We start from the raw sequence: 16,688 nt of genomic DNA on the forward strand, positions 1-16,688 counted from the left end.
GCATTTCCGCATGATGGAACATATCCCTAGCCAGGATCAAATAAGGCTCTTTCACACTGTATGGTGTTGAAGTACTCCCGTATATATTGTTTTTTCCATGGATATCCCATGTAGTTGATAGAGAATTTTTATTTATGGACCTTCTCCTTTCTCCACTCTCGTTCTGTGTGTTTTTTCTCTTTTTTTTTTCTCCGCTCTTTCTTTTGGGGCCTTGGCTCCCCTGAAACTGATCAATTAACTTACGCAGCTGATTAAAACTGGCTTGAGTCGCTCGTCTCTCGACAAGCTACGAGCGGATTGCCGCCCGGGTGACTCCAGGAGAATCTGTTAGCTAACCGACTACGCACTTAGGTTGTTAGTTAGCTTTCGGATTAGTTATTTTGGCCCCTCTCTCGACCATCCCAGATGCAGGCTGGCGCCACCAACGGTCATCTGGAGGTCACTGGGCTGAGCGGGCTACGACAGAACCGGCTCATATGTGTGTACGTACCTCTTTGGTGCATACATGCTACGCACGTGAACCCCCCCCCCCCCCCCAACACACACACACATACACACACATATATATACCAGTGTCAACGTCTTCGACATTGATAGACAGAGACGCTGACGCCTCTGTGGTTTCTTTTTCTCAGCGGTTCCGTATACAGCTTACTTATCCTGGCCGTGGCTGGCAGCATTGGAACCTGCACTCGGAGTATGCTTCGATGCTGTCTACAGTTGAGGCTGAGAAGTTCCAAATGGGATGAATGGTTGTTGTTTACTGTGGTTAGTTATTCTTGCCTTTGCTGGCATGCCCTCTAGGTGCAAGTGTGGCTCCTTCTCCCACTGGCACTGTAACTGGCAATCTCCACAGCCGGAAGATGCATGTCGAACCCCTTCCTGCCATCTTGAGCCTTTTTGGGGCGATTTCCAAATTGGTGATGTCGCCTCGCCTTTCTCCTCTCTTCCTCTTCTCCTCTTCTCCTCTTCTCCTCTTCTCCTCTTCTCCTCATCCTTCTCTCCCCCCCACTCAGGTAGATCACCACACTGCATCTTCAAAGCGTTTGTATGCCTACTTGGTGGCATTCTTCTCCTTTTTTGCTTCTTGGATTCATCACTATTAGCGTTACATTCTACGACACTCTCACTCTTGATTGTCAACAACTGTTGTCCACATGCTTTTCCTCTGGGTGAAGCTGGGTTTGACCCTGCTCCTAGCTAGGTTCACCGTAGCGTCTTTCAATATCTACGCCAAGTACGATCATAATGTTATTGCTGCAGCTCTTGGGGTTTCGTCTCAATGCCTGTCAGCATTGTAAGTGCTTATCTGCCCAACTATATTTCTTCGCGTGCTGTTTTAGAGTTGGGGGGGCTGACATACAGACCTCTCCAGGAATCAAACAGTGGAATGTGATCAGACGAATGCTGCTCGGGCAGCTCGGGGTATTGACAATGATTGTGTGTCATTCAGAGCCCCTTTTTGCTTAGCTAAATGTTGTTCAGTAATAACCCTTTACCTACCCAGTTTGGTATAGGGATAACCTCACGGCGCTCTGCACACAGGAGTGCTCGGCCTCTCTAGCTTCATGGCTGTCAACAGTGGAAAAGGAGTGCTCCAAAGACGAAGTAACTACAAATGGTATTCTTTTCGAACCAAAGGCATTTCCTCTGAAATACATTGCCGGCCATGACCTTGCCTGCCTCCGGGATGTGTAAGTGTCGATCTCCCACGCTCAGAGGAATAACGCGTGTTTCCACTGACGTACCTTAGTTCCGACACTTTTTGCATCCTGGAATCTCAGAAATGGGACGGTAGCGTTTATACCAAGTGAGCGCCCCTGGAAAATACTGTCAAAACGATAACAAGCCAACAACAGCTCAAGATGGGATATGGAAAGTTGCAACGAAGAAAACCCTCCAGCGTCCTGTGGCGAGCAAGTTGATCCCGGAAAAGAACAACCTATGTCCGTTACGAATGCGTATCCACGAGAGCAGGTGGGATCTTTTAATTCTTGTAAACTATAGCATCTCCTAAGGGTGACATAGTATTGCAGCGAGTGTTTCCTGTTGCTGTGGAGGCAGCGTCTTCTTTCGCCCACTCTTCCTCCCGGTAACTTTACCGATTATCTCATCGACCAGTTCAAGGTGTTGGAAGAGACATGCTCAACAGAATTACCGTTCTCAACGTCTGCTCAAACCCTTATCATTGGAGCTGCGACTCGCGCCCCTTCCTCTCCGACTCGCAGGAGTGTCATGAGGAAGTCCATGAATCCACATAGAGGGCCGCATTCTAGTACTGGTGAGTAAGCCTATAAGTGAACCCTTAGCACTTTTAACCTGAAGTGAAGCCGTGCCTCCGATGCCTACCCAGCCGGGTGCGATCGCATCTTGCGGTGCCTATCATAACGTAGTTCCTGGTGACACGGTTTGCCGGCCTGTGAGCTCTTTCCTTTTCAAATCCCAGCTAATGATATGGAGTAGTGCGTATCTATTGCGCGTCGATTGTAAGTTGTCCCGTTTCATGTCTCCCCAGAAGGTGGAGAAAATAAGTCCCTGTCTGGCGTCTGCACGATTGAATATTGAACATCGAGAAACCACCTAAAAAGATCATCCGATGAAGAGAGGAGCTCGAAATTTCCATTGCTTCTGGGGCTTCTATAGCCCTTAGGGAGTATGCCCCTAAAAGTAGAGGCAAAATTGATCTCGTTTGCTCAGGCTTTGGCCGACCTTTACTAGCAAACTTCAAGGACTCGTTTTGGACACAAGTGCTTTATAGCTTTGGCAACATTACTAACAAGGATCATAGTGGAATCGACTACAGTGAAGTATTGGACTACAACACGCAAGTAGGACTCCCTCTGCTATCAATACATCGCGTTCTGTTGTTTAATGCCTTACATTTGCAGATCGATTCTGAGTGTAACAATCTATGGGTCAACTACGCTATCTGTGTAGCACCCGTGACTACAGCACCGACAGAGCCCGAATGGAAAAGCCCATCTGAAGGATCGGGTGAAGGTGACCTTCCCCTAACGAGCAGACCTTGGTCGCCCCTTAGACCCCGGCCGACTAAGGTCACGGAGCCCCCAGAGCTCATCAGCAAAGATGGAAGGTGTAATCAAACTGTCAGCTGCGTAGGATCTGGCTTCGGTGACTGCTGTAGTACCAGTGGCTACTGCGGCTCAGGGCCGTTGTGGTGCGGTAGGTGATCATATAATACACTAATAAAAGGAATTTATGCATTGATACTTTGCTTTCAGGTCTCGGCAACTGCATCTCTGGGAGTTGCGACTCTAAACCCGGCCAAGTTAGCACTGATGGAAGCTGTGGGCCGCGTTTTCCGGGCAATAAAATTTGCGAAGGGTCAAAATTTGGCGATTGGTGAGTTGTGATTTGAAATCACATTGAGGCGTCTGTTTTTATGTGACTACTAACATTTTGCTGAAGTTGTTCTATTAGAGGCTACTGTGGTTCAACAGAATTGTACTGCGCAGCTGACAATTGCCACTTTGGGAATTGTGAGAAAAACGCCGGCGGAGACAACAAGGATGGTAAAGATGATAAGAAGGATTAGGATGAAGACCTAGATGACAAGTATGGTGACCACAGAAAGCATAAGAAACACCAGAAAGACGGTAAGCACTGACCAATTTGAGAATAGCAATGTTGAGGTGGGGTGTTAGGAGCAAGAAAACATCAGCATTCACAAGAAACGCACATGATACTGCATTAGTTAGTATTTACACTACCTGAGGTGACTATTGTTATAATGAAAACTATGGGGATCAGCCGTTGCAACAAGGCTTCTTGTGGCTGGATAATTCTCCCTGTTGTCACATCAAGATCAACTAGCATTGCTGGCCTGGCCTGCTGATATCGAGAGAATAATCAACAGCTGATTCCAAGCCATTCAAGAGAGCAGACTGTCATCTAGCATAGATGATTTTCTTGCAAAACATGAAGCGATGGGGACCGAAGAGGTGCGCCCGTCACTTTATTCGTTTTTATTTGTCTGTTTGATGGGTGCAGTCGACATAGCTTTCTCCAAGTTCGACGCCCAGAGTGCGGCACCAACGGTGTTCGTGTAAGCGAGTGCCAGGGAGGCAAAGGGAACTATCTCAAGGACAAACGCCGCAGCACCGAAACTATCCCCGAGATTAGCAAAAGTTTCCAATTTACCGCTTCGCTTGCTGGCACAATCTGGTAGTTTATTCTGTTCCTGCAAGACCTCCTCTATACCATGCAAAGGGAGAAAAGGAACAGAAAATTTCGACTCCATACCTCGTATATGCGGCACGATTCTCCTTCAGCCACCTTTCCTTCTCCTCCGAAGTCCACCCTTTCAGCTCAAAATACCTGACATGCGCCATGTTCCCCACCCTCTTCCCCTGCCCGACCAAGTACATCAAACTCCCCACCACTGGCACAAAGTTCAGCGGCAGATATAGTAGGGAACGCAACCACATAGTCACCACGCTCCCAACCCCACCACCCGTAAACCGCCTTCTCACCACCCGTCCCAGCCGCGCGATCGGATCGCCGACACCTCCCGAACTGTCGAGCTCCCGCCCTCGAGCCACGAGCGCGGTCTGCCCGCGCGATAGTAGTGTTGCGTCGAAGGTATCTAAAAGCGAATCGCGCAGGATGAAGGAGCGGGCCAAGAAGTTTGTTAAGGTGGAGCTTTCGGTGAGGACGAGGAGGGCGGCGGAGAAAGGGGCGAATGGACCGGAGGTGAAGGCCAAAAGGGCCGTTTGAGGGATGTAGGTGAAGAAGAACATGGATGTGGTTATGATGATGGAGAGGGAGAGAGTCGGGGCGAGGGTGGAGAGGAATGGGCGCCAGATGCTTCGGTGCGTGAGGAAGTAGAAGATACCCTGGAGAGAAGGGCGTGTGTTAATAAGAGGTACCGTCGGAAGGGAAATGGGGGGTTTTTACTTGGAATGGGTAGGTGTATGCTCCTGAGCGGAGGCCGTCTTGAACAAGAGTGCGGATGGTTTTGATCTCGTCGAGGGCGAGGGATTTGATGCGGTCCATGATGGTGGGGTGGGATTGTGTGATTGACATTGTTGCTGGTGATTTGGTCTCAATGGCTGCTGGAATGGAAGGATGATTCACTGTCATTGAGGGGCCTTCACGACCGAATTGTCTGGTGGCATCGTGCGCATTCGAGATAAAACTATCCTGGGAACGAACACGCTCGGCTGGGGATGCGGGTGATGATGTCATGGTCTGTCCAGTGTCGCGTTGCTGCAACACGTGGAGATCGATGGAGTTACGTCATTGGCGCGGAACGAAGCTTCAAAAAGGCGGCTCAAATTGAGAATTACCAGCTCAAAGGAGGAAGAATTACTACATACACACGCGCTCTTGCTTTTGCGCTTTTGTTTATAGAGGGTTAGCAGCATGTCCAATATTTGATAATCCCGGGGTAGAACCCTCCCTAACATTTGAACCCCATATAGAAAGGCTCACTCCAGGGATTCGCTCCGCTGGGAACACCCTAAACACCAAACACCTGCCCTACCCAAGGGGTCATTAACTTAAAACTATGGTTCAGACAAAAGAAATGAAAGGAGAGGCTCAAAAGAGAGCAAAAAAAAGATGATTCCGTAAGCAAAAAAAGGAAAAAGGAAACAGGCGGGAACCAAGGTATCATTATTCAACGGTTTCTCGGAGATCGTGTATGGCGAGATTGATGCCACATCGAATCTCCGCTCAAAGCAGATAAACTTAGATTCGCAAGATTTCGCCAGCTCGACTGCGCTGCCGCTGGCCCATGTGAATTGCCGAGCAGGGAAGCGGATGGGCTGACTCCCCGTTCGAGGTCCGAACCTAAATCATCTTCTGGAATGGGGATTGCTGATGTCGGAGAGTCATTGCGTGTTTCGGCGATTTGTGCTTGACCATCGTCCGATGTAGGTTGAATTTGTTCCATATGCCGGCCAGAGGCAGCAGCACCAAGTGAACGAACGACATCGCCTTTGCAAATTGGACAAGTACGTCGGCGTGTCGTAAGCCATGGAGTTCTAGTATAGATCGTTAGTACAAATCCACATTTGGATATATCATTTGGGGATAACGCTTACATGCACTCGACATGGAATTCATGGCCACAAGGTAAACTCATGACTTTGCTCAGCCCATCGATATATTCTTCCAAGCAAACAACACACTCAACTTGTCTCCCTGTGTATTTTCGGCGCCACAGCGTCGATCCGGACCGTGACTTTTCTACCTTATCATGTCCCGGATCCAAGGAATTTGAAGAGGCTGAAATAGGCCCACAAGTCTGTGAACGAGGTCGCGGGCGTGGCGAATGGGGTCGAGAATGTGATAGCAAAGGGGACGAGGGTGACGAATCGTCTGGAGAAGGCGTATTTGGAGTGCTGACGTTGGATATTGTATGATATGTCCTGACAGGAAGACGATCAACGATGGCCTTCGGAGCACGCCATCGCCGACGTCGAATTCTTGATCGTAGCAAAAGGAGTGCATATACAACAGTCAAAGTGATCAAGGGGCTAACAACTAAAACGAGTAAGGTGTCGAAAAAAGGGCTTGTGGACATGCTAGTGGGAGTCAATGTCACCCAAAGTCCTTCACGTTCAATCCCGTTTCCACCATTGGCATTTCCAATAGAACCGGCAGCACCGTGAAACTTCTTGGCTTCAGGAGGAATTTTGGGTGATTCTGGCGCCGGCGGGGGATCATTTTCCTTTGATCCGCCCAACCGAAAGTGGCCACTCCACCAGTGTCTGCTCTTGCTTCCACTGCTCTTATCTTTTCCGGGCTCATCCAGGCTGTCCTTCTGGGTTCTGTACTCTCCGCTTCTTGGAGTGGTGCTCCCTCCTTCTAGCACACCCGAATCCGAATCCTGTTTTGAGGCATTTCCCTTCTGTCCACTGTTGCTTCGACCTTTGGCACGCGACAATGGAGTTGCAGTAGCCAAAACACTAGTGCTTGTTTTAACTGGTACTAAATCGGGGTCGCGCCAATCTTGAACACCAATAACAAAGTCATCATTGCTAGCGGGTTGCGGGGAATTTAGCGAACTACCAACTCCCCCTGCTTGCTTATCTGACTTTTTCCCCTGATCAGGCGTGTCATGAGATGGCCAGTCAATATTTCCACTGCTAGGCGGCCGGCGGCTATCTTCCTGTATATTCGAAGGAGAACTCTTGCGACCAGAAAATCCAAAGAAGGAAGCGAGGGATTGGAGAAATCCGTGGTTGTCGGCCCGAGACGAATCGGACTTAGCAAGCGAGGTAACTTTTGGTTTTGATGCACCCCTAGAAGAAGTAGCTTTTCCTTTTCCGAGACTGGGTTTTATCTTTTGCTTTCCATCCCCTGGGACGATCTTGGGGGCATCGAATGCCCTTTCCGGAGGAACAAGCGACGAAAGAAGATGTGCGGTTGTGTAGGATGTAAAAACTGCGGGAATCGTCACATTGGACGTATCACCACGAGCATACATTGTCACCAATCCCCCACCCCGTGTGTCATCTCCCACAATCAGGGCGATACCGCCTCGACGCTGCACCCATTTAACCTTTTCAAGAAACCCACATCCGCCTCTGCTTAATAGAACTACCTTGCCTGATATTTCCGCACTCTCCTGCAGCGACTGAATATCAGCATGAGTAGAATCCCTGGGTCTATCGTTCGGTCGGCCCGCGCCACCGTTTAGGTTTGGATCTGGGGTATATGACTGCGGTAGCGGGTGGTGCAGATGGTCATCCGTTCCGTCCTTTTCGCTGGGACCGCTCACTCCACCGGCTCGGTTCACATCATCATTACTTCTTTTTTGGCGATTATTCAGAGCAACACCAGGCCCAGCCCCCTCTTCACTACGGCCATCATTATTAAGTCCGTCTTGGGTACCCGCCCCAAGCCGCACGTTCTTGTTTTTGCTACCATCCTCCCATCCAGGGACATCTGAACATCCGAGTTCACCCTCAGCAGCAACTCCCACGCCGCCTTTTCTCAAAGTGTCATCACTAAACCCACTCCCGATCCACAAGGGGCCACTTAGACCCTTCGACGGTAAAGGAGGGCCAAACGCAGCAGGCCTGGCCAAGAAGAAAGTAGAGTTGTCTTCGGTCAAGCTTATAATAGCAGAGGGAGGGAAGAGAGCCGATGGGGCGTGGAATGAGAATAAAGCTCGTAGGCGACCGGTGCGGTGAGAAGGTGTTGAGGTAGCTGCAGTACCCCGTCGAAAACGTGCGGACACGAGGGAGAACGTGGTGAGGAGGACAGGAAGGAAGATGAAGCACGCAAGCAGGAGGAGTAGTCGCGGTGGACGCATTGCGGCAAACCGACTAATATCAAGCTATATTGCTGGATAGGACTAAGAGGTCCCCGATGCCGCCGGGAGGGCAAAACGGGCGGTCATCGAGTGTGTATACGTAATTCAAGGAGGTCGAGGGGAATTCGCAACTAGGCGCCAGAACTGAAGGAACAGAACAAGAGGTATGGGGGAATCTGCAAAGGCAGCCTTACTTATGACAAGCAGCTGAAGAACGACCCGGGGGCTCCAGAGGCCGGAGGAAGAGCATTGTCTCGCGATGAAGAGGGTTGGGGGATCGCAATTCTCCCGGATTCAGGCTGTCACCCTCGCGTGTTTCTTGCCGCTCTTGGCAGCCTTGGCGCAAAGTGACTAAGCCATTACCGCGGAAGCGGGCTTGGCACAAATGACGTCAAAGATTTTGCTGCTCAGGGGCTTTTTTTGGGTCCGCTCAAGCATCACGCGGAGCCGACGGCGGGAAACAAAAAGTGCTTGTTGATATGTATTCCCACAACAAATTAGTTACGGAGTACGGGATATAACCTAAGCCCTGCAAATCCGGGCACTGCCACATCTTCCGACACACACATATCCAAAGTTCCAGTACTCCGTGCCCAGTAATCTGTATTCTGTACTCCGTACTCTGTCCAGTATCCAAGAGATCCTCTCCGTATTTCTGCAGCAACCAAAATAGCCTTTCTATGCAAATGGGTATAGAAAGTGTCCGTTCTTCCAGTTTCTATGGGTAGCATCCATATATCTGTGTGCGCGAAGCCGGTTTTCTTACCTCTCCAAGGTTCTCGGGGTCAATTCCGGATAGTTCATCAGTTTGGGGTACTATGTCAGTTTCAGGCTCTGCATCAACTGCGGGCCCAACACCGCTCTCCGGTTTAAATGAGATCAAACCATCCTTACCCGACGTCTCCTTGATTGTAGCCTCTGATAGATTGAGCGTGTTGAATTCTATTCTCCCCTCTGTCTGGAGGTTCCAGGCACGGTAGTACACGTCATCCTCAAAACCGAGATTATCGCCTCGTCTATCTTTACAGGTACTTGGACTATATTTGAGCATCTTCTCAAAGTCTGAATCACAACCCACGCTCTCGACGCTTGGGGTATCTGGTAAAGGCTGCCTCGTGAATCCGAATGGCACAGGTTCAAATGGCATATAGAACCATTCCCCGGTCCGCCTGTCCACGAAGCAGAGGTGATTTAGCCGCTTGTGCGGCGGTACGGTTTCGGCACGCCTGATCCTCTCTGCGGATGCATCCCACTTGAGCCTATGTCCATCTGAATCACACAAGAAACGTTCTGTTCGAAATAATGCAGCTGGCAACGCGGTTGGCCAGCCAGAACCAGAGTAACGGCGCTTTGGGCTTTGCCTCGGTAGGCGATTCAGATATTCGTCCATGTCTATAATTTGGTGAGGCGGCGTGAACGGCGCTCGCATAGGCATTCCTGGTTCGCCGTTAGTACTTGACCCGATCCTGGCGCCACTTCGCTCGGTTTCGGGGGAGCTGGAATTAATTAGGCGCTCAGGATGCGAGATATCGGAAAGTACTGAGTACATGAAGGGGGATGATACACCTGAATCCGACCAGAAGCTGGATTGAGAGCTCGAATCATCATCACTCTTTTTGAACCAACTCTTTATAGAGGCTTTCGGCCCCTTCTTGCGCACCGTCCCTGCAAGAAATGAATCAGTGAATAGCTCTGACGCACACAAGGGGTATCACTCACGTGGTTTAGTATTTAATGATGAGGCGCTGTCCTCCGTTATCTTCCCCTTTGGCGCCCAAACCGAGTTAATATACTGACTAGCGTTCTCTAACCCGAGAATACACAGAATGGAAATAGTCAAAACCGGAAGAGGCCTTTCGACCAGCAGCTTCCCCCCTGATTTAATATTAATACATGATAGGGATGCTGTCGAGTAGTGAATGAATTTTTCCGTACCACCCTTGAATATCGAAAGCACCCACTTCATGCTTTTCTTTCTGAGGAAGAATCGAATCCACGAGTTTAACAGTCCAGTCATACCTGAAGAAAACCAGACGAACGATTCGAGCTCGCACCCGTACCTAGTTATGGAGCGAATAGCAGCTTGGCCTCCTCTCACTCGCTAGCTAACAGGTAACTCAGTGTCTGCGCGATGCAGTCTCATCTTTCAAGGGTTCTCCAGTGGCATCCTCACTTATTTATGGCCTTCTACCCCAATCGACTAGTCGTCTTGAAATGGCCGAGAAGCCATTACAGAACAAGGGCAACCATCAAAGAGAGAACGAGGTCTTTGACAGCATTTGTATGGATCGACAACTGAGATCCTAAAAGTGCCAAAGAGTGCTCCTATTGCGCCCGGTTCATTCCACGGAGATGGTGTTGTATTCAAACAATCAATGAAGGAATCCATTGTCCAGGGCCTTTAGACCGCCCCGTTGAAATGGTGGAGGGATCTTGGGCTGAGGAAAAAGTTGTTCAGCCGGGTTTTCTGGTTGTCACATATATGCGGGACTCTTTTGGATTTCTTCCAGATTGTGGACTTGAATATCCAGAGAATGTCGTTCAGCTGAAATTTGCGGTATATTAGCAGAGCATGTTTTCTGTAGCAAGGCGCGGCGCATTCGGGATCCCAGAAACAAAATAACAAAGCCTAGCTGTGGGCTTTGGGGTCATTCCTTTTCAACATGGAGACTCCTAATAGCGATCCAAGCCGCATCCTTGCAACAGCGGTTTCAATTTGGCGCAAAGTCAAGTCTCGAAGATGGAGAATCATGCAAACAGGGCAAACCACTGCCCAGAGAGTTTGATCGGCTCCTAGCGACATCCCAAGCACGGGCGATAGGGAGCGAGTTATCTTGCAGGAAGCTGCTATCTAATTGGTGATTGATGATGAGAGATATGAGTTTTCATCTGACTTCGGTATTGATTCGACGTCAGCCCAGGCTTGCATTGCCTAGGCACTGGGTGTGATCCAGAGGATAGATTCGCGGTCTGCTATGCTTGCTGCCTGAGGAATTGCGAGTTATGGGATAACTTGTTGGGCCAGTTGACTGCTAACTAAACACGAGTTAGCTAGTATCTCTTTTTTCGGCAGCCTAAAGTAGGCTATCTAATTCTTCCCAGTTTCCTAAACATGGGTTCTATCTTGTCACCCCAACTTCTGCGCACCAAAAAAGTCATTCATAATACGGATTACATAGAGAATATCAGGACAAAGAACCGTCGGTCTTTAAGGTTGCGATGGAAGAGCCACGCACTTCTCTCCTCTGTTTCCTGTGTTCTGGAAGCGGTCTGACGCACATTTGGACGAGGGAATTCCGAGTTGGTATTTTTAGACGACCTGAAGGCTCCGACTTCCTCGATCTCCCTGCTAATAAGTGCCCGATCATAGTATTTGTCAGAAATGGGAACATTTATATTGGGAATATGTTGACTGGGGCCCCGTCTGTGAGAGAGAAGCACTTCGATAAAACCGCTGTTTCATCAGCCGGGCAGACTGTACGAACCCGCGTTTCGGTACTCCCTTGTCGTATTCCTTTCTCATCCACCAATGCGTTTTTACTTCACTCGTCCTGTATCAAAATGCTCGAGCTGGTGGCTGGGGTGAAAGAAGTGCCCCCTGTCCGGTTGTTTGAGCTTGCACAAGCCCTTCAGCCCGACCGGCGGTTCCCCGCTCCAAATACATCATACCTAGGAAATAGTAAGTCTACAGAAGTATAGCTAAGCCGGGTGGAGAGATTTTCTAAAGCGCGGAACTGAATGCTTATATATGCAAGATTGCATTGATCCGCTTGGCCCAATAGCGAGAACCGGCAGTGTAAATCGAGACACGAAACCTCAGTGGTCTAGCGCCTTCATCCTTCCCGCTGAGATTATTATGATCATACTTGAACATGCTTCCGCAGAATCCGTCATATCTTTTTTTCATTCAAGCAAAGAGGCGCAGAGCTTGATCATTCCCTTTTGTCGATATAATCCCTGGCACTTTTATCCCTCTATCAAGCCCACGAGTACCGAAGACGATGCGTGGACTGTCATAAATGCTATTGCCTATGAGTGCAGCGCGGATGATCTTCGCAGCCTTAATAGGAAATGGAAAATGATTGCTGACTTGAAGTCGCTTACTAAATACGTATCCAAACCCCACGAGAGAGACATCCAACTACCAACATTGAGTGCAGGGGGGTTTTTATTAAAAGTGCCACACCCCTTTGGGTTGAAACGATTAGTTGCTGACGTACCAAGTGACATAAAAGCGATTGAAGTGCATATCACTATCGTTTGTGGTGATGATTATATTTGCGGCATCGGATGGAAATCCGCATCTGGTGACACATTCTTGGGTTATAAGTCCAAATTCCGACGCTGGTTGCATTGTCAATCGAGAGAATGCAATAAACTGCGCTTCATCGTGGACCCTCGAGGACTTAGAAGCTTAAAACTCCCCGGCTCTGAATGGTCGTGCGGAAACCCAGAGAATATTAAAGGATGGGAAGGAATGAGTTTGCAAAGGAGCGCAAAAATATGTGTCGTACTCGATGTAGGTAGAGCCCTGATTGAAAATAGGTCACATAATCGGTCCATTGCTGATTGCTCCTGTAGCAACTGAAGTTTCGACAAATTACCTGGTCACATAGCGGGGACGTTTCATTCGACGAAACAATGCTCATGGGGGGAAAACATGGCTCGAAGTTTGGAACTCTGTCTGAACAATATTACGTCCGTGCATCTCCACAAGAGGCTGAGAATGTTAGGCGTTACGGTAGCTTTTGTGTAGAGGCTATCACATTGGATGAGAATTTGCATGGAATCACGATGTATGATTCCGGTATCAATTCAGGGATCTCGGGTGTGCGCGCATATTTTCCAGAATCTTCTCAGTGCATAGGCCTGGAAACGGGTTTCGACATGCATTTTTTGATTAATGGGCCGGCCGAGGTGGTTAGCGAACTTGACATACGACTGACGGAAACTGCTCATTCATCGCAAAAACTCTCTATCACGGTAAGGCGATACACGTACTATGAGATCTATATTGTTAATTACTCACATTACGTGCCAAGGTGAGGACAAACTGGGATAGGGAATATCTCTTCGGGAGTCTTCCTGTACGAGGTCATTTATATTCGACAAAGACCCTAAGACCTCCTCCAGGGAACTATATCCATTCTATATATTTTGGAATGGAAGATAACCGGACCTTTACATCATGCGGGATAGTATATCGAGCTGGATCACGAGGAAGCCCACGCCCTTCGAGCTGGCCTATTCTAAGGCCAAACAGAATAACTCCGCGTGGGGGTTACGAACATCCTCGCCAATACGAGTCTTATGCCAGCCTGGTCGGAGTGAGTCGCATCCTGTTTTATCGTACAGACGGAAAATATCTAGGCCTTAGACTCTTCTATGATTACGGCGGAGCCGAAATCGTTGGTCGACTGGCCGAAGATCACGATTATGAAATCGTCTTGGCCAAGGGAGAAAAGATATGCAAGGTATGGGTCGATACTCACGAGGATAGGATCACAGATCTTGAGTTTGAAACGGATCGTCCTCAAGATCTAAAACGAAAGGGTGCGAGCTTTACCGCGATCGGATCAATGGTAAGCCATATATAGATTCACCAGAATGTCAGGGTTTCACTAACATGATGCTCAGGCTATTGCATGGCGATGGTCGGTATTAGAAGATGCCATTCGCACTTTTGCTTCATAGTTAGTAGGACGGTTTAGGGCTTGCAAAAGATGCGTGAAGAGCTTGTGAGCCAGACATAATCTTGCAGTTGCTTTATGGCCATGTAAGTAGTGGCCGACTTCACCTTTTAGGTTTGCCCAAGCGGCAGTCAAAGCAGCTGCCATCCGTCTAATAATGGAGTGATCTCGACACACGAGCAAAAAAAGTCTCACGTGGGGGTAGCTACCGCTACTACGGAGTAAGGGAATCTGGAGTTTCCCACATTGCTGCAATTGTGCGTACATACTAGGGTCAGAGTGGCTCTGGAGACAGGCTGCTTTAAGAATCTGCTTGACTGAGGCTTCAACACTCAAGCGGGCTGAGCAATCACCAAGCTAGTTAAACCTGCCCAATGCTTCCTTGAGAAGCCCAAGAAAAAGAAAAAAAATATCGGGTGATACGAAACATCTGATGTCTTGCTTCCGAGATTCTTTCGTGACCGCTTCCCTCTTCATATGAGGGCTAATACAGCAAAGAACCGACCTCGCAGAAAGCACCTAGGCACACAACGTGTGATCCACCGGGGAAGTTTAGCCCCCGACGCATACCCGCCTCCCAGCTGAGTAGAGATATGGATTGGTCAAGAAGCAGAGTATCAAATGTTGGAGGGAATCCCTTGATCAATTTAAATGCGCTATTGTGTAGCTCGTTGCCCTTTGGAAGCCGACATAATCACCCGGTACATACACGATGTCAGAAATAAGCTCCAATTAAAAACAAAAAAATAAAAAAAATTCCACAGAAGATGATGCCAGTGTCTGCTCGTTAGTGCTTTCTACAAATGTTAGACGGTAGGGCTACTTTGCCTACCGTATGGATACTGTCAACCTTATGAGAAGACAACAATAATACAATCACCTATGCTTGCTTTCACTTCGAACCTATCATTCCATCAAAAAGTTGACTTAGTAGACTTGCGAAATGATAATAGACCTTGTTCCTTTTCATCCATATAAAGATCCGGTTCGGGAATACCGATGCGGAAGCACATAGCATGCGTTGTCTCAAGTCACGACTCGGTAATCGAGTAATAGTTATCTAGCATCGACCGGGGATGGAGCGTAGGCATGCCGTAAATTTACAATGCCTCATTCGATTGAGGCACCGACATAGAACCGGTAATGGAATCGAAATGCGGCCGAATCCTCACCGGCCTGTCATCTATACAGCGACGAACCTCCGTACGAAGTTTCGCGATCACAACATTCAACGCGTTTTCCCTCACTTTTGCTGCACTGAAATCATGGATATCAGTAAGGTCTGGAGCTCGCCAATGCGTGTAGACCTTATTATGGCACTGTGCTACAAAATATCTCTCCGGGAGAGAGTTGATGTAATGGTAGCAACAGAAGCACGCTGGTTTGCTGCAACCAACATATCGATCACCTGCAAAGAAGTCCCATTTGTTCGATCGAAATTTGTCAACCAATAGAAGCTCCGCGTGGACTCGAGCCCTAAACATACATGCATCCTTCAATTTTTCTGGTATGTCACGGAAGATATCCAACCTTTCAAGATCCAAACGGGTTTGGTCGGCGATAGATCCCTGAAACATACGACCAACAATTCCGTCAAGTGTTGACTGCTCAGGGTTAAGTGGAGATTGAACGCAGTTAGGCGACTCGCATATACGAAGCTGATAACCGTCCAGCAACTGAGGCAAGTCTAGGGCGCCGTCCACTAAGGTTCTAGCACATTTCAAATAAACAACCAAACGTCCGACGTAGTGCATTGCTCGCGTTATTGGTTTATGCGTATCGGTTTCTTTTCTCGCCAGGCTAGCAAGAGTTGGAGAAAAACATCGCCCTCTGATACAGAAGTTCATGATGTCTTTGATGGGCTTCTCTCGTTGTAGTGTGAGTTTCTGCATTTCTTGCAACCACTGAATTGCCTTGGGCAATTCGGGATCACTGTCGGTCAACTGCACTCCCTCTAGCAATAAAATCAGTAGTCCGGTTCTGGTTGATATTTTGCAAGGGGAAAGGGAAGGGAACGAGGAAGAAAGAAGTATTGGAGTTGGATAGAGAGAGAAACGAAACGAAGATAATCACCTTTGAGAGACTTTATCTTGTTCAGACATTCCGGGAGCTCTTTCACCAGCTCATTGCAATAATAGCTCAGCCTTGGTTCGCAAAACTCAATGATCCTGCGTATAATTTCTTCACTTGTGGATGACCTTTTCTCTACCGTGACCTCTGTAAGAATTGCAAGAATTCCTTCTAAATAATTTACAGTTTTAGCGCTTGGGGTTTTGTTGGCGGAGAGCCAGATAACTGTGTGCTCGGGGGTGGCTTGCAATGCCGCAGCTGTGACAGTGTCACCTCCTTTGCGAAAGTCGCATATTGTTGCGATTCCATTGATGAAAGATCTTCGTAGTTTATCCAACGTGTCATCAGTGGTGTCATTTGTATTGTTAAACCGAACACCTCGAACTGGATCTATAACATGTACCAGAACGAGGGGTTCGTAGAATCGTCGTTCCAATTTTGGATACCGACGTACAACCCTTTCAACGGTAAGTGCAGCGTGGTTCCCTTCAGCACCTAGCTTTGATGCATCAAACGAATCCGCAGCTTTAGGCGGCTCATTTGATTGGTCTCCCTTCATCTTTGCGCCTTGGTTTTCCTCCTTCGCCTTTGACTGACGGCGTTTTTCTTCCACACTCGGCCAGGCGTCGCATTGCTAGAAG

At 48.5% G+C, this 16,688-nt stretch overlaps 6 protein-coding genes across 7 annotated transcripts; 2 read left to right on the top strand and 4 right to left on the bottom strand.

Annotated features, from left to right (window-relative positions):
- Window positions 1–614: 614 nt before the first annotated feature.
- Window positions 615–3,897, top strand: D8B26_001391 (uncharacterized protein; the record flags this gene model as incomplete). Of its 2 annotated transcripts, XM_066123523.1 has the most annotated exons (14): window positions 615–768; window positions 1,201–1,297; window positions 1,376–1,440; window positions 1,508–1,694; window positions 1,754–1,810; window positions 1,866–1,977; window positions 2,029–2,281; window positions 2,331–2,407; window positions 2,464–2,486; window positions 2,789–2,828; window positions 2,889–3,183; window positions 3,243–3,363; window positions 3,430–3,576; window positions 3,644–3,897. In XM_066123523.1, the coding sequence occupies 13 exons, from the start codon at window positions 750–752 to the stop codon at window positions 3,554–3,556; spliced, it is 1,473 nt and encodes a 490-aa protein (XP_065979597.1). In that variant the 3' UTR covers window positions 3,557–3,576; window positions 3,644–3,897. The 2 variants fall into 2 exon arrangements, with proteins under 2 accessions (XP_065979597.1, XP_065979598.1); XM_066123524.1 differs by lacking the exon at window positions 615–768 and having other exon boundaries at window positions 1,158–1,297; window positions 3,430–3,897.
- A 50-nt stretch (window positions 3,898–3,947) lies between these two features.
- On the bottom strand, window positions 3,948–5,208 carry D8B26_001392 (uncharacterized protein; the record flags this gene model as incomplete). The annotated part of the gene is made up of 3 exons (XM_003065399.2): window positions 3,948–4,127; window positions 4,264–4,856; window positions 4,918–5,208. The coding sequence occupies 3 exons, from the start codon at window positions 5,206–5,208 to the stop codon at window positions 3,977–3,979; spliced, it is 1,035 nt and encodes a 344-aa protein (XP_003065445.1). The 3' UTR covers window positions 3,948–3,976.
- A 77-nt stretch (window positions 5,209–5,285) lies between these two features.
- D8B26_001393 (uncharacterized protein) lies at window positions 5,286–8,544 on the bottom strand. The gene is made up of 2 exons (XM_003065400.2): window positions 6,069–8,544; window positions 5,286–6,008 (listed from the first exon to the last, which is right to left on the bottom strand). The coding sequence occupies exons 1-2, from the start codon at window positions 8,285–8,287 to the stop codon at window positions 5,642–5,644; spliced, it is 2,586 nt and encodes an 861-aa protein (XP_003065446.1). The 5' UTR covers window positions 8,288–8,544; the 3' UTR covers window positions 5,286–5,641.
- Window positions 8,545–8,965: 421 nt separating this feature from the next.
- D8B26_001394 (uncharacterized protein) lies at window positions 8,966–10,253 on the bottom strand (the record flags this gene model as incomplete). The annotated part of the gene is made up of 3 exons (XM_066123525.1): window positions 8,966–8,995; window positions 9,054–9,952; window positions 10,007–10,253. The coding sequence occupies 3 exons, from the start codon at window positions 10,251–10,253 to the stop codon at window positions 8,966–8,968; spliced, it is 1,176 nt and encodes a 391-aa protein (XP_065979599.1).
- A 1,302-nt stretch (window positions 10,254–11,555) lies between these two features.
- On the top strand, window positions 11,556–13,981 carry D8B26_001395 (uncharacterized protein; the record flags this gene model as incomplete). Its single annotated transcript, XM_066123526.1, has 6 exons — window positions 11,556–11,591; window positions 11,658–11,966; window positions 12,043–12,806; window positions 12,869–13,270; window positions 13,330–13,869; window positions 13,925–13,981. Exons 2-6 carry the CDS (start codon window positions 11,693–11,695, stop codon window positions 13,979–13,981), a joined length of 2,037 nt encoding a protein of 678 aa, XP_065979600.1. The 5' UTR covers window positions 11,556–11,591; window positions 11,658–11,692.
- A 1,096-nt stretch (window positions 13,982–15,077) lies between these two features.
- On the bottom strand, window positions 15,078–16,606 carry D8B26_001396 (uncharacterized protein; the record flags this gene model as incomplete). Its single annotated transcript, XM_003065402.2, has 2 exons — window positions 15,078–15,931; window positions 16,051–16,606. The coding sequence occupies 2 exons, from the start codon at window positions 16,604–16,606 to the stop codon at window positions 15,078–15,080; spliced, it is 1,410 nt and encodes a 469-aa protein (XP_003065448.2).
- Between the last annotated feature and the right edge of the window lie 82 nt (window positions 16,607–16,688).

This window comes from Coccidioides posadasii, chromosome 1 (assembly GCF_018416015.2).
Source record: "Coccidioides posadasii str. Silveira chromosome 1, complete sequence".
In the NCBI taxonomy this organism is placed as follows: Eukaryota; Fungi; Ascomycota; class Eurotiomycetes; order Onygenales; family Onygenaceae; genus Coccidioides; species Coccidioides posadasii.